Raw genomic sequence first — 27,637 nt, 5'->3', positions numbered from 1 at the left:
AACTATTTTATCCTTTGGGCAAATACCTCTGGTTCCTGTGCCCAAATTCTGTCAGCCGTCGGGAGCAGGATAAGAAGACGACCCTCAGCTCCAAGAAATTGGCAGCTGCCATGACAGGGGCGTGTGTTACGGGGAATATATGAAGAGAAGGGAAAGGTGATGAACAGAGGTGGCTTCAACAGGTTGTTCCGTGGATCCAGGAATTGGGAAGATCATCGTAGCAAAATGATAAGGATGGTGACAGCTGCCATTTATTTTGCTCCTACTGTGTGCCAAGCACAGTTTTAAGCCAACTACATGCATTGTTTCGTTTAATCCTTGGAGATAAACAGGACTATCTATTTTACAGATAAAGAAACAGGTTCAGAGAAGCTAAGTAGTTTGCCCCAAGTCACAAAACTCGTAAATGACCTGGCTCTGAGTGCTCGGATAGACGTGACCTTGAGGACCGATTCTGCCAAAGAACAGGTCCCTTCGTGCATTTTGATCGTCGGGGGTCAGCCATGCCTGCGGCAGTCGGGATCCTAAAGGGTGGGGACCCTGTGCATCCTCCCTGAGATCAAGGCCCTGTAACAAACTTCTTTCAAAAGAAGCTTTGCCTTAAGTTTTTTTAAATTTCAGTTTCATTTCAGGCATTAACTCCTCAGCAGCCTGATGTACCAGGAGGCGAGCCTGGACTTTGGAACTGGTCAGATCTGGGTTCAAAAGTGACTTTATCCCTTCTCCTCTGGGAGGGATCTTGGGGAGTATCTTTGGGCAGGTCACACAGCCTGTCTGAGCCTCCACTTTCTTCATCTGTGAGATGGGAATACTGATAGTTTTCTCCTGGTTTCTGGAAGGACTCAAGGAAATGACGTTATGTCACTCCCCTGCCTGAGTGTCTTGACACGTGGATCCCAGGCCTCTGCTCTGTTGTCCTTTTTTACATCTTGCTCCCAGGGCGAAGCTGTGCAACTTCCTTTTTAATGTAAACAGCGTGCAAGTGAGTGAAGAAAATTGATCAATCATCTAATCACTGTAATTCAAAGTCCGATGTCATTTGTACATATCTTTCTAGATTTTTTTTTTCATATGTGTACTTGGTTTAACAGGGGGACAGTCAGCAAAATTATGCAATTTTGCGTCCTCCCCTTTTTCCCCCCTTATTCTAATGTGGTAAGTGTTTGGCCTCATTGCTGGTTGTCAGTTATTTTTTTTATGACGACTGCTTTGCATTCCATCCAGTGTCTGTATCAGAATTTAGCTCAGTCATCCTCCTCCTTGAAGACATTTAGGTTGCTTCCAATTCTCTAATGCATACACTGCAATATACATCTCTGCGCCTGTGGCTTCTGCGTGTGGAACTTTTGACTGTTCTGGCTCTGCGGCGCAACCAGCAATAGAACCTGGGGAATGAAACGCTGTCCTTCTGTTGTTGTTACCATTGTTTTGCCTTTTTGTTTTCTGCTTTCCACATTAGAGGACCACAGGTCAAAGAACTCCAGTGACTTACAGTTTACAGAAATGATGTCATTTAAAAACAAACAATTGCACACAAATATAAAACAGAAAAGCTGGGCTGATTCTCGCTGCCTTTTGAGACTCAAAATGCCACTTAAATACTGTTGAGGCTATGACCATCTCTAGTCACTACTTGGAGCTGCTGATTTACAGATGCCTTCAGTTTTGGGAACCGAGCCACGCATGTGACAGTGGAAACTCCTCTGTTTACCTCAGTGACCCTTGCATGACCTTGTTAATTGCCTCCTGCTGGCTGGGTGCTAGGGGCAGCCTTCAGTGTCTGAACATCTATTGAGCATTTTTCTTAAAAAATGTCACGATGGGAGCTTGCACTTTCTTATAGCCTTCTCTCCTGTCTTGCTAAGCAGAAAAGGCGACTTGAAAATGTCAGCCCAGGGATCAGATTGACCAGAGCTGAGGGAGTAAGACGCTTCCTCCATGCAGCTCTTGGCTTTTCGAAATCATTAACATTTCCGTGTGGGTGATCCTGTGAACTGGCTGCCTTTCCACAGCCTTTTCCTGAACTCTGTAGCATCTTTTCACCTTTTCACTGAATGACGAACTAGTTTAAAGGGAGCACCGATATCAGGCTTTTTATTTAGGTCACTTGCAGTGTTCGTGGGAGAGTTTTGCACAGTCATAAACACACACCGCAGGGTGTAATTTAGACGGTCCCGTGCTGTACATTGGTGGTCGCCATTACTTCCTCTGGAAATGGGTCACGATGCTTATAATGTACGTTGTTTCAGGGGTCTGCCCTTAAAGCAGGCTGGAGGGGACCATCGCTGTTTCTTAGCTTTTGGGGGGATCCACAGCGGTTATTTTCAAGTCATCTGAATAGCATGCATTTACTGCTATCCACAGCTTTAAATGAGGGTTACTACGGGGCCAGAAATATTTATTATCACCCCTGCAACCCCCAGACATTCATTTCAACCTTTATTTGCTGGTGGCTTTATAGCACCCATGTTTTACCTTGTATTTAAAGTAAAATATGTAAAAGAGGAAGCTTGGCCAGGGAACCCAGGCTCCTGAGTTTGAAACGTGCCCCAAACTTACACCAGCTCTGTGGTGTTAGGTGACTTACTCTTACCCACAGGCTCAACGTCTCTTCACTTCCATTGCACTCGTTCTCCACTCATGTTTTTTTCAGCCTCGCTTTACACGAGGATTAAATTGAATAATATAAATTAAGCGTGTGGCATGTAGCACGCACGCAAATTATACCAGGTTTTGAGTTACTGTTGTTACTTTGATTATTATCTAAGGACCCAGAGGAGTGGTTGCTTGAGCTTAATATTGTCTTTGGACCGTCTCTGACTCAGTCGGCCTTGTGTCCTTTGGGAAGAGGAGAGCAGAGCAAACCATTTGCCCTCCTTCTCTCTTTCCATCACCCAGAACCCAGAACTAGGAAACTGACCGCCCACCAAACCATACAGCAGAAGAAGTGGGGGGCCCCAGCATGATTTCTATTTAAGACTGTGTCACCCATTCAGGGTCCCTTTTATTTTGGCTTTACGACAACATTCCTGGTGGGACTTTGTTTTGGTCTGTGCACGGAGGTCGGAAAAAGAATTTTCCAGCATGGCAAGGCGAAGAGAAAGACGGGGCGGTTTCCTGATGATCAGGGAGACCCAGCCCCGAGCACGTGGTCACGTCTGTTTTTATAGCCCAGGGAGAGAGGAGGGGTCCTAACGATAGATACACGCGCTGACCTGCCGAATGGTTAGGGAAAGAGGGGTTTTACGCTATGTTGGCTGGTTGGTTGGGGGCACATAAGGCCCCCGTAGGGGCGGGGCGAGGAGGGGGCCATCCCCCTTTCCGAGCAGGGGGCAAGAAGGAGTAGGCCAGGTTGGTCAAGGTGGGGGAGGGGGCATTACAAGGAGAAGGGTGGGCGGTGATAATGGTCTGGAAATTCTTGGCTTGGCCAGAGGCTTTGAGTTCTGACTCCTTGAAGAGGCCTTGAAGTCCCACAAAGCTTACATCTCGGACTGAGTATCCTCCTACTCCCCCTTAAATCTCACCTTCCAAGGGGCCGTTTCTCAGGCCAATCTTAGTGACCCTGATAGGTTTACAGTTTCCTCAGGCCCCATCTCGCCAGAGCAAAGCACTGGAGCAGTGGACCTTTACACATTTATTAAAGCAAAAGTGCATTTTCAGAGAGAGAGAGAGCTCACCTGCGCACAGGTTAAAAGAGGACCCAACTCCAATTGTTTTTATTTTTTATTTTATTTATTTATGTTTTTGTCTTTTGCCATTTCTTGGGCCGCTCCCGCCGCATATGGAGGTTCCCAGGCTAGGGGTCTAATTGGAGCTGTAGCCACCAGCCTACGCCAGAGCCACAGCAACGCGGGATCCGAGCGGAGTCTGCAACCTACACCACAGCTCACGGCAACGCCGGATCCTTAACCCACCGAGCAGGGGCAGGGATCGAACCCGCAACCTCATGGTTCCTAGTCAGATTCGTTAACCACTGCACCACGACGGGAACTCCTCCAATTGTTTTTGTACCCCCACGAGGTAGACCTGAGTTGAGACCCGGTTTCTCCTGCCCCAGCCCCCCATGCCGTGCATAAGGGCCGAGTGTTGTTTGATCTTGTACAGAGCATATTTGATCTTCTGACTGGTCTTGGGCAGGATACCTTATTTGCATGAGGAGCAGGTTACATAGAGGCCGGGTGAGGAATGGGTGACATTCCTTCTCGCGCGGGGAGTGAGCAGTCCAGGCTGGTCAAGGTGAGGGAAGGGGCATTACAATGAGACATGGCCAGAGGCTGTTGGGTTTAACGTCCCTGAAGGGGACTTGAAGCCCATAACAGCCGCATACTCCCTTCTGTATCCACCAGCCTCCAGGATTATTTGTGGATGAAGGAAGCTCCTGAGAGAGTCCAAGTGTGAGTTGGATCCAGGACATGGCTTTCCCAGGAGCCCATCTTCCACAGGTCACAGAGAGACCCGCCAGCCTCCCAGCGGCGTGGGCCTCTGTGGTTCCCTGGGGGTCAAAGCTGAGGAAGGAGTGACAACATGTGCCCTGCCCTCATGACCCTCCCTGGGACGTCAGATCTGGGGACCGTTTTCACCTGGAACCCTCTCCACTGGCTCTTCTTCCCCCGCCGCATATTTTTTTAAAGCAAGAACTTGCTTTCGCCTCTTGTTAAAAATAAGAGAAAGCTTTGACAATAAAAATGTTTCTCTTCACAAAGCTGTGAGAGTTCTATTCATCCTGGGATTAGTTAATTCTCCTGACCTTTTAACAAGACAGCTCTTTTGCACACTTAGATGAGATAATTGATTCTAACGGGGAAAGGGCGCTGTTCATTTAACTGCGTATATCTGAGTTGTCCGCAGTTCAAACAATTTCCCCGTTACCTTTGGAGCTGCCAATATATGGATTAAAATGGTAAGAAGGTAAGCAGAAATAGGAGCTAATTCAGCCTTCGAAATAGCAGTGTATTCACTTCTAACAGGCCCGTTAATTTTATTACCATTGACAGCTACGCAGAGACAGTCAGGAGCAGTGTTCAGCACCTCGTTTAGTTCCCAACACCTAAAAAGTGCTCTTTAAAGCTTGGCTGTTCTTTTATCAGTACTATCAGTGGTATGATATATAATGGTTCTTAAATAATCACACTTATGTACAGTTTACAAAGCACTGTGCCATATGTTATCTCATACGATACAATAATCCTTTGAATTACTTTTATCCCCACTTCCCAGATAAGACCGCTGTAGTTAGGAAGTGGCAGTTAGGATTCGAAAGCCGCTTCCTTGCCCCGTGGTCCAGCACACTTTCCCCTGCACCGCGGTAACCAAAGAGGAAGCAGAGGAAGCAAAGCTGGCATTTCTGTTACCAGCAGACACGCTCCTGGTTTAGCCAGACTTGTGTGTGTTCCTTGGTGACTTGTGTTTGGACCAGGAGTCAGAAGGATGTGCTGTGGTCCTGTCTCCCCTATGCCGTTTTTTTGGTGTCCTGAAGGCAGTCACTCAGCCCCTCAAGAAGCCCCATCGGTGACCCCTTCCGCCAACTGGGGCCACACCTTTCTGGCTGCTTCACCGAAGCCTTTGTTGCTACCTAAAAAGACACATAGACGCCTTGGAGGCTGCTTGATGTGTATGGGTGGATATCTTTTTAACACCCACCTGCCTTGCTAAGGCTGGTGGGAGGCAGCATGGAGCAGTGGGGAGAGCCTACACCTTTGGGCTTCTAATCTAGACTCTGCCACTTCTCAGCCATTTCACCTTCCAAATGTTCATTCGGGTCTTTGTGTCTTAGTTCCTTTGTTGGCAAAATGGGATCACCACCTTTTAGGATGTTGGTGAGAATTAAGGGACATCTTGTATTTAGGGGTCTTAGCACAATGCCTGGCACGTGGTAAGCCCTCAAGCAATCAGAGTTTGATAATTATCATAATTTTCACTAGCACTGCATTAGTTAAACATGCCCATCTGTAAACTGGGTCCAGCAGGGCTATGTGGGATTAGATGTGATGAATGCAAATTAGCCAGAATGCAGCCTGGCGCACAGTTGGTCCTCAGTAAACATAATTACGATGGGCCTTCAGACCTCTGTCGACCCTTCCCATGTTCCTCTGGCCATCTGGGTGAGTCAGCCCCCTCTCCTCTGGGCCTTCTAGTCCTTCTGAACAGACTTTGTTCCTTGCCCGTCTCCTTACTTGACTGGGAGATAGCAGGGGGTGTCTCACTCCTTTCTGGGCCTCCGCGTCAGCCATGGGTCCTGGTGCAGAGTGGGCTTTTAGAAAATGTCCATCAGCTGAACTAAGGAGTGATGCTACATGCAGGATGCTGGGGGAGTCGGGACCTGGGGTCCTTAACTCTGTGTGTGGCGAGTCAGGGAACGTGTCCCAGAAGAGGTAAGTATGGACCATGGATAAGCTCAAGTCTTGAATCCTCAGTGGGATTTAAGCAGCCACATTTTCTGCTAGATGGCAGACCTTTTTGGAAAACGCTTCCAAGACTTTCAAGCGTTCTGTATTGCAGGGGACCTTGTCCATTCTTTGGTGTCTGATGGTCGCTTCTAGACTGTTGCACAAGACTATTGAGCAGTTATCACCTTGGAAAAATATTTTTAAAACAGAAATGCAGGCACATGAATCACAATGCAGAAGACTAAGCACTGTACGATCATGGCCAATGCACATGACAAAATCACAAAGTTGCACAAAATGAAAATGTATGACAGATACGCACAGAGCAGCAAATTGTGCTCCTATCCCAGACCCTCACCATCGCCTTCCTTCAGGGGGTACAGCCACGATTATCAGTGCCTTTCATATCCGTTAAGAAATATTCTCTACATATGCAGGAGTTTTTATTTTACCCGAAGGTAATGTATCAGATACACTGTTCTGCATGTTTCAATTTTCCTTCCAGAGAAACAGAAACAAAGAGCTTCCTCACCCTTTTTTATGGCTGTGTACAGTGTATAAATACAACTTATCTAGCCCCTTATTGATTGGTTTCTCCTATTTTGCTATCACAAACAATGCTACAGTGAATAACCTTTTATATATATCATTTAGTGTGTGTGTGTGTGTGAGTGTGTGTGTGTGTGTGTGTGTGTGAGTGAGCATATCCTGGAGGAGAATTGGAATCTCCGAGTTCCAGAGTAAAGGGTATGTGTGTTTTAAATTTGATAGCTTTTGTCAAATTGCCCTCTACAGGGCTTGTACCAGCTTAGACTCATGCCAGCAGAGTATGAGTTATTTCCTGCTCTCTTCCAATACTGCATATTTTCAACCATTTTTGATCTCTGCCAAAGCATATGTGAAAAATAGTATTTCAACTTACATTTCTTCTACTACGAGGGATGTCTAGAGTCTTTTCATGTGACCAAGAGCCGGTTGCATATCTTATTCTGTAAACCGTTCCCATCCCCTGGTCTGTTTTCCTACTTGGGTTATTGGACTTGCTTATGATTTGTAGGAGGTATTGTTATAGCAAGGAAATTAACCGTTTGTGATACACAATGCAGTTTTTCCCTCCGGATGGTTATTTATCTTCCAAAGCAAAAATCCGAGACCTGAAATTCCCCCACCCCTGCCCCTCTCCCCACTCGACTAGACTGTAAGCCCTCAAGGGCAGAGTCCATGCCTTGATCATCTCTGGGCCCCAGTCCCTTACGTAAAGCTCAGTGCAGCAAGAGCTCTCTTCAGGGGCTCTTTAATGAACTAAACTGAACTGAATTCCTGCATTCCCCACCCCACCCCGCCCTCCCCTATGGCTTGGGAGTTCCATTTCCGCCTCCAGCAGAAACAGATGACTTTTCTCATTGCTCACCACAGCCATGCACCTGTTTGGCCTAAACTGGCACCTGCAGCCGCTGGAGGGGCAGATGTATGAGATCACGGAGGACACAGCCAGCAGTTGGCCTGTGCCAACCGACGTCTCCCTGTATCCCTCAGGGGGCACTGGGTTAGAGATCCCTGACAGGAAAGGCAAAGGAGCCACAGAAGGTAGGGTTGCTGTGTTGTCCGTGTCGTGAGTCCTCTGTGTCTGCCTTTGAACCGAGGAGACCTCCATTCTGCGCGCCATGTGCCTGACTCACAGCTCCATGCTCTGATGCTTCCTCCATCCCTCTGCACTCCACGCCGGCTGCCAGGCCACCTGCGTCCTCATTGCAGTTCCTTGTCACTGTGAGCTCATGGCGGGGCTTGGGCAGGGCTCATGGTGCTCGGCAGCATCCCATCCCACGCCTCGAGGGAAGGATCACGGGCTTTCACGCTGCTGGGTGGCTGTCTTTGATTGGTGGGATCATGATGAGCCTTCCGGGGCAAGCTCATGGGATGAATGGGCGTCTCCTGGCGTGGGGTGTGGAAAGGTGGGTAGAGGGTGGGCTGTGATGGAAATGCCCTGGGACCCTTGCCGTTTAATGACAGCACCAGTTCACCTGTTCTGGCAGTTTCCAATCATGGGACCTTGAGCAAGTCACATAATTTTCCGGAGCCTCAGTTTCCTCATCCACAAGACCAATAGCCACTAGTATTTGTATAGTATGTTTGTTTTCAAAGGTTTTTTTTTTTTTTCCTTTGGCTTGTTTGTTTTTTGTTTTTCTGTCAAGAGCATTTCACATTTAATCCTCACAGAGATCCTGTGAGGTAAGTGTAATTATACACCCATTCTAGGTGTAATTTTACACGCATTCTAGGTGTAAAAACTAAGGATCACACTGATTGAGTGACGTGGCCAGAGTCACATAGTCACAGTAGATGATGGAATGTGGGACATGAGCCCAGGTCTGTGTGACCCCAGGGCTCTTGCTGACCCCACGGGTTGTCCTCCCTGACTCGCCTCAAGGGTTCATAGACCCTGAAGGAGACATGGATAAGAAATCCCACTGTGAAACGAAACACCTATTTCTCCACCAAGCATGGAAGTGGTGGTGACATTTGTAGCTGGGCACTCTTGAATGGGACCTCCGTGCACTCATGGTCTGAATTTCATGCTGTCAACACAGATTCTTTCCCTATCAGCCAAAGAGTGGCAGACCCACAAAAATTGGTACCGGAAAGCATGTCTGAGCTCGTGGGCCAGTTTGATTGTCATTCTCGACAGTGTGTCCATCCTTCTCCGGTGACACACTCTGTCTCTGGTGTTACCCCACTAGGCAAAGTGGTCTCAGCTGCCTCCAGCCTTCACTGCTTACGTCTCCTTTCCTCCTTCCTAAGTTAACTCTGGGCCATGACTTCTGAGCTTCTCTGTCCGTTCATGGATCTACCTCCTTGGACTCAGTGTGGTTAACAGGGGAGCACATGCTTGGCTGGAGTAGCCATTCATGACCTCTGAGTGGTCCTGAAGGCCACAGTCACCTCTTGACCATGGTCATCTTTAAGGGAACTGAGGCCCTTTCCTCAGAACCAAGTCAGAACCTGTGTTTGCTATTTTGAGGGGCAGAGTCAGTCTTCTCCTTTACAAAATTTTAAGACTTAAAACACGGAATAACTTCTGTTTTCTTGGCTTCTTAATAGCATACAAAGGGAGCATGAGTGGGGCCATGGAAAGGGCTCTGGGATAGGAGTCAAGAACCCTGAGTTCAAGTCCAACTGCTGCTACTTGTGATGACCTTAAGCAAATTCCTTGAAAAGACTTTGTGGGCTTCCCTCTCCTCTTCTTTAAAAGGAGGTTATTGAGCTGTATTATCTCTAAGGTCCATTCTAACTCATGAAGTCTGCATTTGAAGTTAGTAATAGAATCATCACATGACTAACCAGATTGTTCTTTGAGAATTTTTTTTCTGGTTGGCCCTGTCCATGGTCCTGCATGTTGGCTTATGAGTCCCATGTCAATTTATGTATCAGATGCCTTAGGTACATAACATAAAAAAGACTGTCTTTAGATCAGTGTCAGCAAAGGCAGATGGAAGATATGTTTAACCCTCAAGGATCTCATTTAGCAAAAGGTATTTTTCTCTTCATGATCTCCATCAAACATTCTTTAAACAGGAGTTGGATCTATCTAGAATCTCCCACTCTAATGAAATTAGTTAGTGGGTTGTTTAGATTTTGCTTTGTTTTTCCCAGGGAGCAGGAGGTGCAGATAAGAGACAAAATGAAATTGCATCAGCTTATTGGTTTACTTTAATTGGAGTATTTTTGCTTAAAGGGATTATCTGTCATTACTAATGCAAATGGAAATCCTGTTTATAAAGCCCTAAAATGCAATGCAATGCTGGAAAGTGGTCAGCATCAAAAGCGATTACTGTGACAAAAAATACGTCCGTCTGGCAAAACCGAAGACAAAGCCCCCTGTGGTTTATGTGAGACCACATGGTTCTTAATTTCTTTTGCCTTGGTCCAACCAAGGTCTACTCAGTTTATGTTTTTAAGTGTGATGTTAAAAATCAAGTTCCTTAGACACATCTCAAGGGGGACAGTCTTTAACCCCGATGGGAGTGCCTATTTTCTGTCCCTTCTGAGGGTACCAGAGAGGAGAGCTGATTCCAGAATTAAGATTAGAGCCCCATTCAGTAATGTTAGGGGAAGCAATGGGGTAGATGGGAAGAGGCTAAACGGGCCTTGGAGCCGGAGGGCCCAAGGTTTGAATCCTGGCCCTGCCGTTTATTGGCTCTGTTAACCCATGAAATTCCTTCTCCTTTTGGCCTTAGTCTCCTCATCTGTGGAACGAGAATTGGTGCCACCTACTTTTCAAAGACTAGTTGTGAAGAAGCACTCAACCAGTGTTAGTTCTTCTCATCATCCATTCAGACCCCACGCCATTCCACATTAGTTATTAGAATCTCAGAAATCCAAACTAATTAACCTTTTCCCCTCAAAGAGCCCACAAAGTTTGGGATGTTTTTGAATATTTTAAAAGGTATATATATTTTTAATTCTACAAATGAAACATACAATGAGCCCAGTATTTTAAATGTTCATTGTGTCTTTGAGAATAACATCAAACTGCAATTTATACTATATTTTCAAAGTGGCTCTAACCATTTCAGGGTTGTCATGAGACGGAAACCAAATACAGCAGCTTTTCGAAGGAAAGCCACAAGAACTTATGTTATGCATTAATGGAGAAGGGGGAAGAAAGCATGGAATAAACAAGCATTTTTGATGGTTTAATTGGTGGGCTAGGGATAACATTTTCTTCTTTCTGCAATGAAATCAAAATTGCCCATCAGTTTGAACCGTGCAAATTGCTGTACACAGGCTCAGCTGGCCTCTCCAAAATGGAACAGCTTATTTTGATAACCAAATAAATTTCAAACAGTTGCTAAGGAAACTAAAGAAGTCTTTGTGAAAGTTATTGCATTGAAAAGAATCAAGAGGGTGGAGGGAGGGGGAGAATGTTGGTTGATTAGGAGCCTAGAACCTATGTCCATAAATCTCAGTTTGGGAAAATAAACACTATGATTTGGAAAGTGCCTGGGATTTTCATTCTTCCAAATCTCCCTTATCTGACTGAGCTATCCAATCATTTCAGCAATTTGTTGAGAAATTTCTTTTATAGACATGATTGCATATTTCTACAGCATTGCTATAGGAAGCCTGGATCTATGTATCTTTGCAAAGAAAAGAACTGTTACCAGTAGAATGTGCCTGTGGAACCTCATCGTGCTGTTGGGGGGTCCCTCATTCGGAGTTAAGCTCCTTGTGCTGTTTGTTCAGCCTTTGGGGTACCTATCAATTGTAGAGTATCCCTCTTATGAATATCTTAAGATACTGTTTCCCTTTAACTTTGGGGTCTGCTACAGTTCCAATTAGACCCCTAGCCTGAGAACTTCCATATGCTACAGGTGCGGCCCTAAAAAGAAAATTAATTAATTAAATAGAAATAAACCTAAGCTCCAGTGTAACCATCACAGACCCCACCAAGAAAGTCCAGGTCCTGGTAGGGGGTGTGCTCTAGACCAGAATTGACTATTTTTTATATCATTGTATATACACCAAAGATTTTTTTTTTTCCGACCAGCTTTGGTGAAATACTAGAAGAGCTAGAAGAAAATAGTCCTATTTGCCGTTCCTCTCAGCTAAGAGCCAGGAGCTGGAGATGGGCCCTGGCCATCTGCCTCTACAAGGATTGAATCTTGAGCTGCTGCAGCTGCTGACCCTCAACAGCCCTGAAAGAGCTGGGGGTGGAGATGAGGAGTGGGGCACTCTGGGCTCTGGGAAGACGGGCAGGACAGGTCTTCAGATGGTTGGGTATGGTCAGGAGACGATGCAATTTCTTGCATCTCCTCGTATCTAGAAAAGCATTCAAATCCTTCCTGGCGACGCCTGCTCCTCGTGACTAGCAGCACCTTTCTGCAACACGTGCTCTTACTTGCATGTGCCTCCCGCTTCACCAAAACCTCCACTGACCTTCCCCAAACCTCTTTGGAGCAGTTCCTCAGAGCTCTCTGAAATTCTGCCTCCTGGGCCACAGTCCTCATTTTGTACCAAATACAACTTAGCGCACACCTCTCACGTTGTGCATTTCGTCTTCCTTATGCCTCTGGGGCCTGCAGGCCTCTGGAGAGTCTCTGGGCCTGGCCCCTGACCTGTGCAGCTACAGAATGTAGCTGATACAATAATTGTCTCCTAAAAACAGGCTCACGGAAAGGGAAATGACCTGTGCAGCATTCTCTCGCCACATGCCAACATGTGGGAGACGTTTTCATGATTTATTCTCAGACATAGGAATTATTTGAATGCAGACAATCCCCAAATCCCATCAGCTCTGACTCCCACCTACTCACAAAGGAAATGAGTCCTTGGAATTTGGAGTCTTGGGCTTATTTCTGTGCAATTTCTAGGGGTGAAAAGCTCAGAACTCATCCTGTACTCGTTTCCTGCTCCCTCCTCGTTCTGCTTCCCTAGCAGAACTACAAGCTAAAGGGTACACTATTTTCTACGCGGACTATAAAAGGGTTGTGGTGTTGGGAACCCAAAAATCAGATAAGGGAGAATGTGAAAGCAATTCTCCGCCATCTTAATGCTTTATGAATTTGGCTTCTGTCTTTGAACTTTGAACCACAGTGCCCGTGGTTTGTGTGTGTCTGCATTTTTAAGGTAAAAGTCTGGGGTACATACATGCCTTCCATAAAGGAATTAAAATGCAAGCTCTTTCCCATGCTAATGCCAGAATGCTAGTGGTACTTTTATGGAGAGTATGCATTTTAACTTTTTTTGTTGGCATATTTTTAATTAAAATAACGTTGAACGGTTCGAAGCTCAAAACCTGATTTTAGGAGTTTATAAGGGAATGATAACATATGGAGAAGTTTAACATTTAAATTGAATTTTATTATTTCAAACAGTAAAATATTTTATGACTACAACAATGCCCTGCCAAGCTCCATTCCAGCATCAAATGTGCTTTGTAAGGAATCTTACAAAGCTAGGGGGAAAAAAAGACATTTTAATTTCTTACTCCCCAAATGCTTTTTTATAAAAAGTTCCCACAGACGTGTTTTCTTTACAAATGGGTTCTCTCTCAGCCTCTGAAGTGTCTCTTCCAACATCTCTCACCACACAGCAGACCCTGAACTGGGCTACCCGGCGGGTGTTTTCTAATGACAAATAGGATGGAGTCTGTTGGCTTGATCTTGGCTTGTCAGCGTCCCCAGGGTGGTCGTTGCGTGTCCCTGTCCTCCCCTCCTGCCTGCCGCCACCCCCACCCCCTCAGAAGGCTGACGTCTGGCAGGAAGTTAGTGTTTATATTTTTCACATGTGAGTGTGTTTAATTACCAAGTAGAGGAAGTTTGATAAGCAGCCTTCCTTCCTGCCACTTGGGGTGCCCCCTGGAAAGCTGTCACTCTCCTGATTGATGACAGAATTGGACAAGAGACCTTATTCCTGGCTGCCCTCAACCTCCAGCAACCTGCAGGATCGTGGGCCCAGGTTGAATTTCCAAGTATGTCATAATCTTTGCAGCTGAACTTGAATAAGTCCCTCCCCTTGACCCATAAGATGGATATGCAGAGCCCTCAGCTTGACCCACTTTAGGGCAAGAAGGGTATTCAGAGCCCTCCATCCCAGACAAAGAAGCATTTTCCAGAAATGTTTTCTTTGTTCAGTTGTCCCTTCTTCCTCATGTTCCCCAGCCCTGCTCCTGCTCTCAACACAAACCCTCATCCACACATCCGAGCCTCAGAATTCGACTTCCATTTATACATGACCTAGTGAGCTTGCAAAATACCGTCCTCCACTCGGGTCCTGCTTCCCGCCACTGGGGGAACCAGTCTGAGATGGGACGTTAGGAACAACCGCTCGTTCCCGCTGTCTTTTCTATTTTAGCGTGCATGCTTTTAGACACACACACACAGTTATTCTCATGTGGCTGCAAGTGATTATTTTTAGGATCAAAATATATCTTAACAAGCTGTAGAATTATGCAGTAAACAGATGGTCCTTGGGGAGAACCCATTCTCCTTTGGAAGGATGCGTATTTTTAGCAGAACAATTTGAGCATCACTGGAGAAAAAAGGTCTGGGCATTCTTCCTCCTCCCCGGGGCAGTCCGGAGGCAGGGAGTGGGGCTGGCAGCAGCGAGCAGAGAGGGGTCGGAGGCAAAGCGGAGCCCGGCTCCTTCAGATGCTCTGATCCCTCGTTTCCCTTGTGCTAATGATGATGTTTTGTCTTCCCTTCCCCCATGTCTTGGTAGGAAAGCCCAGTGGTTTCTTTCCAGAGGACAGTTTTATAGACTCTGGAGAAATCGATGTGGGGCGACGGGCTTCCCAGAAGATCCCTCCCGGCACTTTCTGGAGATCCCAGGTCTTCATAGACCACCCTGTGCATCTGAAGTTCAATGTGTCTCTGGGGAAGGCGGCTCTGGTTGGCATTTATGGCAGAAAAGGCCTTCCTCCTTCGCACACACAGGTAACCAGAACCCCACACGTTCGTACCCTGCCCGTCCCCAGGGGCATCCACCTCAAATCTTCACTCGAAGTCAAGAAGCCTCGTGCCCACACCTGGATCCTCGAGCTTGTAGGGAACGTCCTGTGTGTGGTAGCCCATCCATCCTTTGCCCTTTCTTAGACCCTCCCTTTCCGATCAGTGGGGTTGTATCCTTGGGGCTCTTTAACAGGAAGAAATTTTAGGAATTCTCTCAACAGCCTTCCCACTAGTACCCTAGTCTCTCCTAAGTTTAGTTATTCAGGAAATGTCATCCAGAGAAAAAAGCAAGCCCTTTGGAGTCAACAAGAGGATGCAAGCCCTGGGTTTGAATCCTCTCATCACCCTCTCGGAGCGAGTTTCCTGATGCAGCTGATGGTGACAAATGAGACCCCCGTGTCAGTGCTTTTGTGAAAGATGGAGATTCCCATCTGGAAGCAGCTAGTGCAGGACCTGGCTCGAAGGACCAGGCTCATCGCCTGCATCCCTTCCTCCTGCAGGTTTTCCCACTTACCCAGACACATACACACCAGAAACACACACTAAGAAACTCAGCCCTGGTGGCTGACACATCCCCAGGCATGATGGGTGAAGAACAGATTTGCACAAGGGCCTCCCAGCCCTGGGGTTGCAGCACCGTAAGTTGTAAGCATCCATCAGATGCCCCCTGGCCAAAGGCAGTCTTCCCAGCCCCATCGTTTACTTAATTTTTAGGAAAAAGCTGGATCAGTGCATTTGCTAAGGATGGAGTTGCAGAAAAGTTGAGACAGCCTGGGCACCACACCCAAGAGCTGTGGTGCTTGTCCTGGATTTCATGTCCCCGAGATTTTCACATGAGACAGAATAAACGTCTGTTTTGTTTTTCTAAAAGACAGACAGGGAGATAATGTTCGCTTTGCTTGCCCGTGGGTAGGCCGGTAGAACGTCACCACCTGCCTGTTGTGAGCTTAATGTGACTGGCTTCTCTCCAGTCTCTCACCCCTGCAGGCTTGGATCCATTAATTGGCAATTGCGTTTGAGACCGCACGTCATTATTCATAGGATTTTGAGCTAAGCCCCAGTTTAGTTCCCCTAAAACTGCTCCCGAAAACTGGATTGTTGAGAATGGGCCATTGACCAAAGGAAGATGAATGTAAAACAAACTTCACCGGTGCTTGACTGACATTTGAGACACGTCCTGTGCTCCAGTCCCAACCCTAGAGCTCCAGGATTCCCACCTGCATGGAGCTGAAGTTCCAAGAGTCTTTAAGGCTGGGTTTCTGATTGTGTGACCACCCCCCAGGAGAAGCACGGTTTTCTTGGTGCAGACTGCGCCAAAGATTCACCACGCATGCCCCAAATTAAAATAAGACTTAAAAGAGTCCACTAATTATGCTCCACTTGCAGGAGAACCGGGAGACTTTACTGTGGGAAAACAGGGTCTGGGCGGGAGCTGGAGCTGGTTGGTCCAACCTCCCCGTGGCTCTTGCCTCTTTTGCCCCTTTCAGGTTGGGTTTTCCCCATATCCTCCTCCTGGGGAGAAGCCTGAAGAATCCAGCATCTTGGTGAAGCAGATGCACTGCTAACTCTGTTCTCTTTGTACTTTAGTTTGACTTTGTGGAGCTGCTGGATGGAAGGAGGCTCTTGACCCAGGAGGCACGGAGCCTGGAGGGACCCCAGCGCCAATCTCGGGGAGCTGTCCCCCCCTCAAGCCATGAGACTGGCTTCATCCAGTACTTGGACTCAGGAATCTGGCACCTGGCTTTTTACAATGACGGGAAGGAGTCCGAAGTGGTTTCCTTTTTCACCACCGCCATCGGTAAGGAAGCTCCACGCCTCCGGGGTTTGGGGGATGCTGTCTCTTCGGGGAGAGGACACGTAGGGGTCCTGGAGGTTGAAGCTGACGAGGGGATGGGTCTTGCCCAGAGCTGCAGCTGCCACCTGGAGTCCAGCACGAGGCCATCCTGACAGGGCTTGCTGGACAGGCCTGGAATGAGATGTGGGGAAACGGGGAGAGGGTGATGGGAGGAGCTGGAAGGCCACTCTGGGCTGGCACCTGAGCCCAACACCATTGCCCCCGCTGCCTTCCTGTGTTCCCTGTGCGCTAGTGTGTGGACCAGCTGCCACGTTTCAACACCAAGGGGGTGAAACTGACAAGGAGACAGGCACCCTGGATAACCCGCCTCATGGAGGCAACATCTCTTTTCTTGTCACTTCTCTGTGACCCTATATTTGTCTTTATAATCTCCCTGATTTGTTATTTGGGTTTTTGGTTTTTTAATGTGTGCTTTTGTTTGATTGTCTGGTGTGCTTCTGGAGCCAACAACCCCCGGCCAACGAGAAAAGCAGATAAAGGCTTGGAGAGAGAGTGGGAATCACGGTCCAAAGGGCTGGATGAACCCTGCGATCAGGCAGATTGGGGCTTTGTGGGGAACAGAAGTGTCCTGAGCTCTGGTGGATGGTGAGCCCCAATGTTTTAAATGAGCGCTCGGCACCTTCGTGTGTCTCCCGTTCAGTTCCAGAGTCTGCTGTAGGGTACCGTGGTCTCAGTGGTTCAGGTCAGAAAACATTTTGTCTGAGTTTATGTCAGAAGCACAGTGATATAACCTGGAGATAAAATACCTCTACAGGAAGATAAAACTTCCAGAAAGACAGGACTCCACTAACCAGAATGCTTGGGAATGGATTCTGCGACATGAAAAGTTTGAGTTCATCTCAAAACTCAGTCTCGGTCCTTGGCTGGGAGTCTCTCTGACATGAAAAGTAGAATTGAAAAAAAAAATCTCCACATCTGATCCTTCATCCCTAAACCTCTCGTAAGACTTTGGTTCTTCCTTCTAAAGAGCAGACGTCCTTTTCAGGCCATTTGCCTCTTATTGGCAATTGTACCCTTAGCATCGAGGCACAGAATACTTTCCTATTAAAGACGGTGCATAATTTATTTATAAGGTTCTGCTCTGACTGCAGGCTGGACATTCTAATTCTACCCTCTTGGCAAAGTGAGGGGGTGGGGCCAGCAGGCTGCATCATCTCTGGTTTAGGAAACAGCATTGTGTGCCGTCCTTGTTTTGGAAGTGGCTGTTCTAGACGCTTGTGGGTCCCCTAGTACCAGAGAGCAGGGACTTGGAGATAAGCTGCTCGGCACCCCCTCACCCCCCGCACTCAGCCCAGCCCTGACTACAGTGTCACTTGGGCAATAGGAGAATGAGTGCGGGCCTGGCCTTTCTTCTGCTCAGGCCCCTGTTGGCAGGACTGTTTGCTGCAACATCTGGGCAGCTGTGGTGCAGTTGGTTTCCTCCCCTAACGTATTCTTTTGAGGTGGAGCGGAAAGTATGCTCACGTCTGAATCTCTCCCACTCATTTGTGTTTTATCCCTGCACAGATTCTGGCTCTTGGTTCCCTTTTTTTTTTTTTTCGGTCTTTTTAGGGCCACACCCACGGCATATGGATGGAGGTTCCCAGGCTAGGGGTCTAATCAGAGCTGTTGCAAATTGGCCTACACCACAGCCACAGCAATGCCAGTTCTGAGCTGCGTCTGGGATCTACACCACAGCTCACGGCAACGCTGGATCCTGAACCCACTGAGCAAGGGCAGGGATCAAACCCGCAACCTCATGGTTCCCGGTCGGATTCATTAACCACTGCGCCATGATGGGAACTCCAGCTCTTGGTTCTTGGAGAGCCTGGTGTGCGAGGCTGCAGCTCGATGGTTGCAAGTGACCTGGAGGTGGTGGGTACAGCCTCCTTCCGTGCCGTGGGAGGGGCCAGCCCTGGTCCTCACCAGCAATTAGGCTGACACTTGGCAGGTCTGCCAGGCTCCAGGCTCTGTTTCTTTTTGCTCTCTGGACATGGTGGTTTCCGCTCAGGGACATGATTATCAAGTCGTTAGTCATCGCGGAGTGAGCAGAGTCGTGGTCTCACAGCCTAATTTCTCTTAGGTTTGCTTCACTCAAGGCAGAGGATCGTGCTTGCTCAGAACTCAGATCTCCAACCATCAGAATTCTGCGTTTTTAATAACTGAGCACAAATATGAAAGGATATTCATACAAACCCCCAAAGAAAGCTATGTTTAATTAGGATGTGCCACTCAGAGAAGGAAAACATAGGTACGGTTAGGCATCCCTGCCAACTCTTGGCTTGTCAGCACTTGCTGACCTGTTTTGTCGTAATTAGGGAGAGGGTCTGGCTTTCCCTCTGGTTCTCCCGTTCTCTCCTAAATGATGAAATCTTGCTTCACCTTCCTTAACCCTACAGTGTCTTTCAGAGCGGATAGGCTGCCCCGTGCTGCTCTGAGTTGTAGGAACCACCTGGCTTCTGGGTACAATGCAGGTGCTACGTCAGTCAGTCTCGCTTCTACACTCGGTGACCGGCTGCTCTTACCTGTGGCCCACTCTTTAGAGGCACAAGAGGTTATAGTATCTTATGGAAAGGGCCTCAAATACAGTTATACAAAGGGATTCCCCTGGGAAGTGAGTCTCAAACACACATTCCTGGGCCTTTTCAATGTAAGCCTGATGAAGAGCCAAGGTGGTCCCAGTTCTGGTGGTCGGTCTCCTTTCTAGGCACTGCCTTCTAGGCACTGCTTTCCATTCCTTCCCCCGCCCCCCACCACTGTCCCACGTTAACCCCGCAACCACAGTCACGTCACCTCTCTGAGCCTCCTCTTTCTTGTCTGGAAGATGGAACAGTAATGGTGCTTGGCGCCCACACTGAAGATTGAAGGGAGTGCATGCAAAGAGCCAGCCCAGGCTTCGACCCAGGCAAGTGGCTCATGTTCTCGCCCGCCCCTTCCCCCGTTCGCCTTTCTCTCGCTGACTTGTCTGCCTTCCTTCAAGCTACAGTGATTGTTTAATGAATACCTTTTCGTTTCCCCCTTAATACAAAAACAGACTGACTCTGACGTTGCTATTAATCCCTCTCTCCCCGAGAGACCCTGGCTTTGAGTCTCAGCTGTCCGTGGTCATTGCCTGTGAGCTAGGAGTTGTAATTTGTCTTGGCAGGTTAATTAAAAGTTTAGGTCTTGTTTTAGTGAAGTCACGATGGTCCCAGTGTACCCTGGTAGCTCTCGGGCTTGCCTAAGACACACGTTGGAACACGCCCCTCCCTTGGTTCCACGTCCAAACGCAGAGCCAGACGATCTGAGATGTGAGGATCCAGAGTATTTATGTCTGTGTGTAATTAAGTCACGGGAGAAATAATTGTGTTTAATTTAACAAATGGCTATATTGTGTGCGTTTTTGCTTTTCCCTCCATTTAATGCAATCCAGCTGATGATTTTAAATTCAATAAGTGTATCTTGGGCCTTGAAAAATATCTAAAAGCACTTTACAAACTGGCTACACAAATATATACACATGGAGACTCGCTGCTGACATTGCTCCCTCTTAACAGGATGCATTTTCTCTTTCTCTTTCTCTCATACACACACACACACAGCAAGGCACACACACAGCGTGTGCACACAAACCACTGAAACCAAGCACAATAAAACGCGGCAGCTCTTTGCAGAAAGAGTACCTTTCCCCCCGCACGTGGAGACGGAGAATTTGAAGGTAATGTCGTTTCTTTTCGGGCTCCACTTGGGGGTAGATAACCTTGCTGACCCCGAGTAGTGGATGCAGTAGGAAGATATGTGCCAGCAGCTAAAATACACTTCACCATTGTCACTTCCCCGGGGCCTCAAGTACCTCCTCTAAGCCTGGCAGCAGCTCCACGAGGTGATCGTTTTCATTTTTTTCATCACCCCTGTTGTCGGTGGGGAAGTTGAGGTTCGGGGATGTTAAGGGAAGAACTAAGACTTGAATTCGTGTCTGTCTGACTGCCCAGCTCATGATCGTCCTTCTTTAGCCATCTGCTTCTTTTCCAAGCTCAAGCCCCCTTCTTTGGATGTTACAATTACGTTTGTTTTCCACCTAATCATTTTTCAGTAGAAGGAATGTGCCTCCTGGGTTTTAGGGACCACGCTTAGCTCTTTTCTATAGGTAAGAAAGAACATCACAAAAACCTTAGACGATGCTATTTTCCTCTCAACTCTACAGATGAAGAAATTAAGACCCAGAGAATTTAGTTGACTTGCCCAAAGTCACCCAGTTAGTAAGGGCAGTGCTGGGATGGAAACTGCGTCTTCAGGAGTTTCTTTGTGGCTCAGCGGGTTAAGAACCAAACATAGTGTCAGTGAGGATGCACGTTCGATCCAAGGCCTCATTCAATGGGTTAAGGATCGGGCGTTGCTGCAAGCTGTGCATAGGTTGCTGATGTAGCTCAGACTCTGTGTTCCTGTGGCTGCGGCGTAGGCTTTCAGCTGCAGCCCTGATTGGACCCCTAGCCTGGGTACTTCCATATGCTACAGGCGTGTCCCTAAAAAGAAAAAAAGAAAAAAATGAAAGAAACATAGTCTTCAAATCCCAATGTCTGTCCACTGTGTCTTACTATTAAATATTTTGTTTCTATTTTTATTATATAGGACATAATATCCCCTTTATTAAATAATTTGCCTCCAGTTAAGTAAGCATCTTAAATCAACTCAGGAAGTTTTCATGAGACGTCGTTAAAAAGACCATGAAAAAAAAAAATCTCACAGCATTCACAACTTTAAAAATAAAAATATTTTGGGAGTTCCCATTGTAGCTCAGCGAGTTAAGAACTTGACTAGTATCCATGAGGATGTGGGTTCAATCCCTGGCCTTGCTCAGTGCGTTGGGGATCTGGCATTGCTGTGAGCTGTGATGTGGGTCACAGCCTTGGCTTGGATCCCACGTTGCTGTGGCTGTAGCATAGGCCGGCAGCTGCAGCTCCGATGCGACCCCATATGCTGCAGGTGCAGCCCTAAAAATACAGATAATAATAATAATAATAATATGCACCGCTTGCAACCGCAGGACCTGACAAGTCAATAGTGCAGTGTTTTGGGTCTCCAGATAGCGTCTTATCTTTTAATTTTGGTTGATGCTAAGGCGTAAAGGACAGATCGCCCTGATGTGGGAATTGAACAAAGCTGGGAAATAACAGAGGTGCCCCACACTGGATTTAGAAACCCAGAGAAAAGAAGCAGAGGCATTGTTGGAAAACACAGACCCTGGTAATTATATGAGAAACGTGCCCTGGTCTTCCTGGTCTGAGGACATCCGTGCTAATCAAAGAGGACAGTCCTTTTGCTCAAGCCCAGGCAGCTGCTGAAAGTCGACCTGTTCTGTCGACTCCTTCCCTTCCTCCTCCTTCCCTTCTTCCCCTCCCTCCCTTCTTCCTTCTTTCTTTCCTTCCTTCCTCCAATAATTATTGCATTCCTGCTCTTTCCCAAGGCAGAGATACAGAGAAGGCATGATGCAGTTTCTGGCAAAAGTAGCCCAGGGTCTTGATGACGCATTTCCATAGCAAGTGCCTCCAATCCAAGAAAAAAGAGAAAGAAAAGTCCCTCCTCGAGTGCCGTGTTGGTGGAGGAAGGCAAGGGCAGGCCCAACCCCCTGGGTCAGGGAGGGGCCCCTGGATAAAGTGACACATGGGGGAACCTCGAAGGAGGGGTAGACTTTGCACATTTAGGGAGGAGCTTGTTGTTGAAGACACTGTTCCAGGCGGCAGGAACAGCATGGGCAAAAGGGAGGTAGGCAGAAAGTTAAGAGCTGGCTCTAAGGAACCAGCAGTTGCCATCTGACCAGAGTAAGGATGCCCTGAAGGGGAGAAGGGAGTTATCAGGCAGCACCTTGAGCGCCACCCTGAGGGAGAAGCTCTTCCTGCAGGTATCGGGTGCCCTTGCGGCTTTGAGCCAGGAAACAATGACTAGAGCCGGAGTGGCTATGTCATGGGGCCCCCGAACAAGAGCTGATTAGTGTCTGTAACCAGAGGAGGTTTACTGGGACTGAGCTGTGTGGTTTCTTGAGAAAAATAAGGAGGAGTGGATGGAGAGCCAGGAAGGACAGAAGGACTGGTTCAGTTGCTCTCCCTGCGACCCATTCCTCTTTGTTCCTAGATATGAATAGATACTTTCACGAGAGCATCTGTCTTCCAAGGATTTCCCAAAGACCAGTAGTTAGTGCTATTTCTGTATAGAGGAATGTTCTTGCTTGGCTAAGACTCCTGTTCATCAGCCTCTGGGGCTGAAGAATCCAGAGAGAAAAATCTCTGACGTTGCATACTGGCATTTGTGTAAAAACCCACACTACTTCAGAGAAAGTAAGGAGTGATTGAGAAATTATTTTGTGTTTTCCTCAGCTCCACTCCCACCCTCCCCATGTCCCCTTTCTCTGACGTAAGATACAGCAAGGAAGGATCAGGGTCTCTCGGTTATCAATTAACCTTCCTGGAAATGACATTGGCAGCACTTGTGGAATTTCTACTGAAAACCCCTCTTTGGAAAAAAGTGTCATGTGAAGTTACCTCTCCCTGATAGCAGTGATTTTATTGCAAACAATCTGGTGTAGGTGAGATGAATTGTAGGCAGAGGGAGAAATGACGTCAGCTCACAGGAGACAGACTGTGGCCAAAAATCTCTTTGGTGCAGGCGAGCTCGGAATAATCAAGTGCTTCACCTGCAGACTACAGACCAGCCCGCCCAGCAGCTGTCCCTCCTCACTGAAGACAACAGGCAGGGTGCCTGCCCCTTGCCACCCCTTCCACTGCCCTTGCCATCTATCTTGTAAATTCTCTGGGGTCTGGGACCTCAAGAGCAGGGAAGAAGCAAAGGTAGCTCAAGGACACAGTAGGTCCTAGCAACAGAGCTTGTCTCTCTGTGGAAATAGTCGGAAATGAGTTTAGAGCACAGATAACAAGATCTCTGCTAGAGCAGCATTTAAGTGGGATTTTCATGTTCTCCTGCACACTCTCAGTCTAGGGCATGTCCGGCTAGGACCAATGCAGCAGTCCAGCAGGGCATCAGGGACCAGCCTCATTCTGCCCTTGTGTTCTGCCATCCTCAGCTCTGGCTGTTGTTTTCATACTTGCACCTCATGACCCTAAAATAGCTGCTGCAGCTCCAGAGCTCACATCCACATGTCATGCAGGAAAAAAGAAGAAAGGGGAAGGAAGTAGGGAAGCCATTTTTTTCCCTAAAACTCTCAGCTTTCATTTCTTTGGCAGAGCTGTGTTACATGGACACTCAGAGCTGTAGGGAAGTCTGAGGATTCAGGGGGCAGAGCAACTCTGAAACTGGTTCAAGTCTGCAGCCTTTCTGTGCCAGTACTGTGGCGGCTCAAAAAGGAAATGCACGTTCCAGGATACTTAGGCATTGTTTTTTTCTTGTAAGTTTGATCTTACTAAATAGGGAACTTTTCAAATGTCCCATTGTAGTTTCAGATTTTGTCAGTCTTTACCAACTCCTCCCTGCCTCTCTAAAGCCACTTGGCAAAATTAATACTGTTAATATTAACAGCTAGTGTTTATTCAGTGTGTGGTATCTCAAGTATTACCCTGGATCTTTTATGTAAACTGTTTCAGGCCTTTTACAACAGGCCTACAAAGTAGGTGCTTTTTTCCTCCAAAGGAAAGTGGAGCTCGGAGCGTTTAAATGACTTGGCAGAAATTTCATATTCAGTCAGGGAAGGAGCTGGGATTTGAATCCAGGTCTCTCAGACCCTAGTACCCACACTGATGTTCTTTCCCAGCCATGCCTGTGTGTCACGGTGCCTGGTGTGTCCACTGGGGAGTGGGTAGAGGGCATGAACAGGATGGTGCAAAGAGAGCCTAGAAAATGCAGTTAGGGCCAGGCTAGCAAGGGCTTTGGAGACCAGCTTAGAAGTCTGGTTTTGAAGGCGCTGGGGAGCACAGGGCAGTTTATAAGCAAAGATACAGCTTGCTTTGGGTCTTGGCTATATCTCTGGCAGTGGTCTGTGCAAATGGGTTAATTCCTCAGACTAAAGTACTGGTAACAGGTATGGTTAGATGAGAACAGGGGGCAAAGGCCACTGTTTTGTGTAAAGGAAGGGATGCATTCAAGGATATTATAGATATTTTCTTAGCTGGAAGGGAGAAGCAGGAAGTGTCAACCTTAGAGAATGGCTGCATAGTGACATCATTAATTAAATCAGGAAATAAGGAGGGAAGTGGGTTTGTTGGGGGAAGGAAGTAGAGAGACGGACAGTTCATGTTCATTTTGAGCTGCTCGTAGAATTTCCAAGTGGCTGTTAGCTGTTGGCGGTTACCAACAGGCAGCTGGATAAATGGGCATTGACTTTGGGATAGCCCTAACCTGGAGATAGGAGGCCACCAGGTGTCTGAGCCCTGAGATGCAGGGAGTCCAGGATGGAACCCCAACATTCAGAGGGTGAGTTGGGGCAGAGGGACACAGAGATCCGCCTTAGAAGTTAGGGAGCTGATCACAAAGAAGCTGCTGGAATTGGTCATTGGCTGGTCATTGATCTCCGTGGGAGCCTTTCTGCCCCCTGTTGCATGTGGAAGCAGGGTCACCCCGAGTTCAGGAGTGAGCAGGGGGTGCAGAGTAGTTCCTTCTAGACCCAGCAGGGAAGGAGACGATGGGAGTAACCTGAGGAGGAGGCAGGTTGGGGGGAAGGTTTACATAAGGTGGGGGGAGCCTTGAACATGTTGTCGGCTGCAGGCAGGGAGCCAGGGGAGAAGATGGGAGGCCCCAGAGAGGGGAGATGATTCATGAAAGGGGGTGGAGGCTCAGGATGGAGGCCAGATGCAGACGGGCTCGTCCTTGAGAAGGAGGCGAGACACCTGTCCTTTGGGGGCGGGAGAGGGCGGCGAAGACGTGCAACGATGAAGTGCCATTTGAAGGTGAAGCAGAGTGGACCACAGGTTAGGGTCAGTGCTCAGCTCTGGGTCCGAAGTGCTTTCTAGCAATGGATCACCTTACCGGCTAAGCGCTGGATGGTCCAAACTGTGTGTGTTCCCTTCCATGTAGAGACAGCCTCAAAGCAGCACGGAAGTGAATCAGTTATATTAGGTCATGTAGCAGGAGAGAAGGGGGAATATGGCTTAGTGGCTAGACAGTGGTCGTGAATCCAGACGGCCTGGTTTGCATCCACTCTCTGCCACTTATTAGCAGGGTGACCTTGGGCAAGATAGACAAGCCAGCCTCAGTTTCCTTATCTGAAAAATGGTGCTAATTTAGTACCCACTTCATGGGGGTAATTATGAGGATCACGGCATTAATATTTGTTAAATACTGAGAACAAGCCAGGCACAGGATGGGTGCTCTGTACGGGTTTGTCATTGTTATTGGCAATAACAGTCACGAATCATTTTCCGTGCTTACAGGGTCCCGGGAGTGAGCTTAATGTTATACATGTATTATCTAACTTTCATTTTATGATAGTCCCAGAGAAGCAGGAGAAATTATTTTCTTTAGCTAGATGATGAAATGAGGCTCAAGAAACTAACAAACTTGCTCACAGTCACACAAAGAGGTAGGGCAGAGCCAGGATTTGAATCTAGGTCAGTCTGACTCCAGCATCTATGCTTTTTCCACACTGGCTTTTCTCCGCTTTCCCTGGGCCCCTTCCACACCGGTACCCACATTCCTCAGTTCCCGTCTCCCGTGGCAACGGGTAACCGCCTCAGGCTCTGCTGTGAGGATGCCTCGGGGTATGTGCTTTGTTACTCCTTAGAGCTAGTCCGGCCAAAGAGTTTATACCAAAGGACCTCTACCAAGGGAAGGAGCTCCTTTTTCTTCACAATCAAGCACAGGTTTAGGGATTGCAAATCTAACAGGTTTGAGAGGGTGTCTTGCTGCTTAAACAGAGCAGAGGACCTTCTGTTGAAATGACAGGACTATGAGTGTTATATGAAGGGCTATAAAAAAGTGTAAGCCAGAAACCTCTGCACATCTGGTTTCAGTTTGCATAGCTGCTTGTTCATGCCTTTATCTGAGCAGCGCTCATGTTTGGGGCTAATAGAAGCACCGTTTGTTTCATTCCTGGTTCATATTACGTGTCAGCCTGATTTTTTTTTTTTTTCATTTGTGTCAGAGGCCAAAGAATCCATGCACGTGCAAAGGGTGGACGCTCTATTTTGGAAAGGGGGGAAAGCAGGAAGACTAAAGCGGGAAGACTAGGGTGGTATTTTTTGCAAATATAATTTGAGATTTCTCAACTATACTTTCCAGCTATTCCTTGGAAAGCTTTCATTTGGGAAATTGTTTGTGCCGCTATTATCTCTTTCTTTTAGATGACTGAGGAGGAATGTGCAATCTGTTGAGATTCTCATAGGTGCCAAGCACTACCTTAAGCCCAATTTATCCATATTAACTCATTTTAATTCTCAAAACCAGCTTGCACCGTCAGAGTCATTATCCTCATTATCCAGAGGAGGCAGGGATTGCAATCAAAGTCACGCAGAATCAGAGCTAGGATTCAAATCCACGCATGTCTGATTCGCAAGTTTTGCAAGTTTGCAGCATCTTTTGAGTGCACTGTGTGGAGGCTTGTCTCTGCTGTCAGTAAGTGATAAAAAGACCTTTGATCACAATACTAGGTCATAACGGTATTGAAAACAAAAGACAAAAAAAGATACTTCATAGCATAAAGAACAGCAATTTTCAGTCAAAAGCTAATGCTTCCTGGTTAACTGTTAGACAAATTCCCTTTAAAACCACTAATAAATAAGGGTGGCTCTACTAGTTAGCAACGTCTTAGAAGCTCTGACGTCAGGCATGAAACAGAAACAAGAGGCAGGGAGAGATTATTATTCGTGAAGAATATGTTTGCATTCCTACAAAAACATTAATTGCAAAACCATTTTACTGAATAATTCAGAACTTATAGCGGGGGTAAACACTAGCCTTTTCACAAGTCAACAGATTTCCCATATACTTACAATAACCAGCTATGAAATATCATGAAAAGTGTCTCCATCCAAAAAATCAATAAAAAT

At 47.2% G+C, this 27,637-nt stretch overlaps 1 protein-coding gene across 1 annotated transcript in view; it reads left to right on the top strand.

The window, feature by feature from the left end:
- The window catches only part of TENM4 (teneurin transmembrane protein 4), a 786,343-nt gene that overhangs the window by 575,372 nt on the left and 183,334 nt on the right, over positions 1-27,637 (top strand). The window contains 3 exon segments of the mRNA XM_005667171.2: positions 7,803-7,973; positions 14,607-14,821; positions 16,424-16,634. Coding sequence (XP_005667228.2) covers positions 7,803-7,973; positions 14,607-14,821; positions 16,424-16,634 — 597 coding nt within the window.

The sequence above is a fragment of the Sus scrofa genome, chromosome 9, assembly GCF_000003025.6.
Source record: "Sus scrofa isolate TJ Tabasco breed Duroc chromosome 9, Sscrofa11.1, whole genome shotgun sequence".
Taxonomy (NCBI): domain Eukaryota; kingdom Metazoa; phylum Chordata; class Mammalia; order Artiodactyla; family Suidae; genus Sus; species Sus scrofa.
Note: the sequence above shows the minus strand (reverse complement) of the source record. Positions and strands in the feature narration are given on the sequence as shown.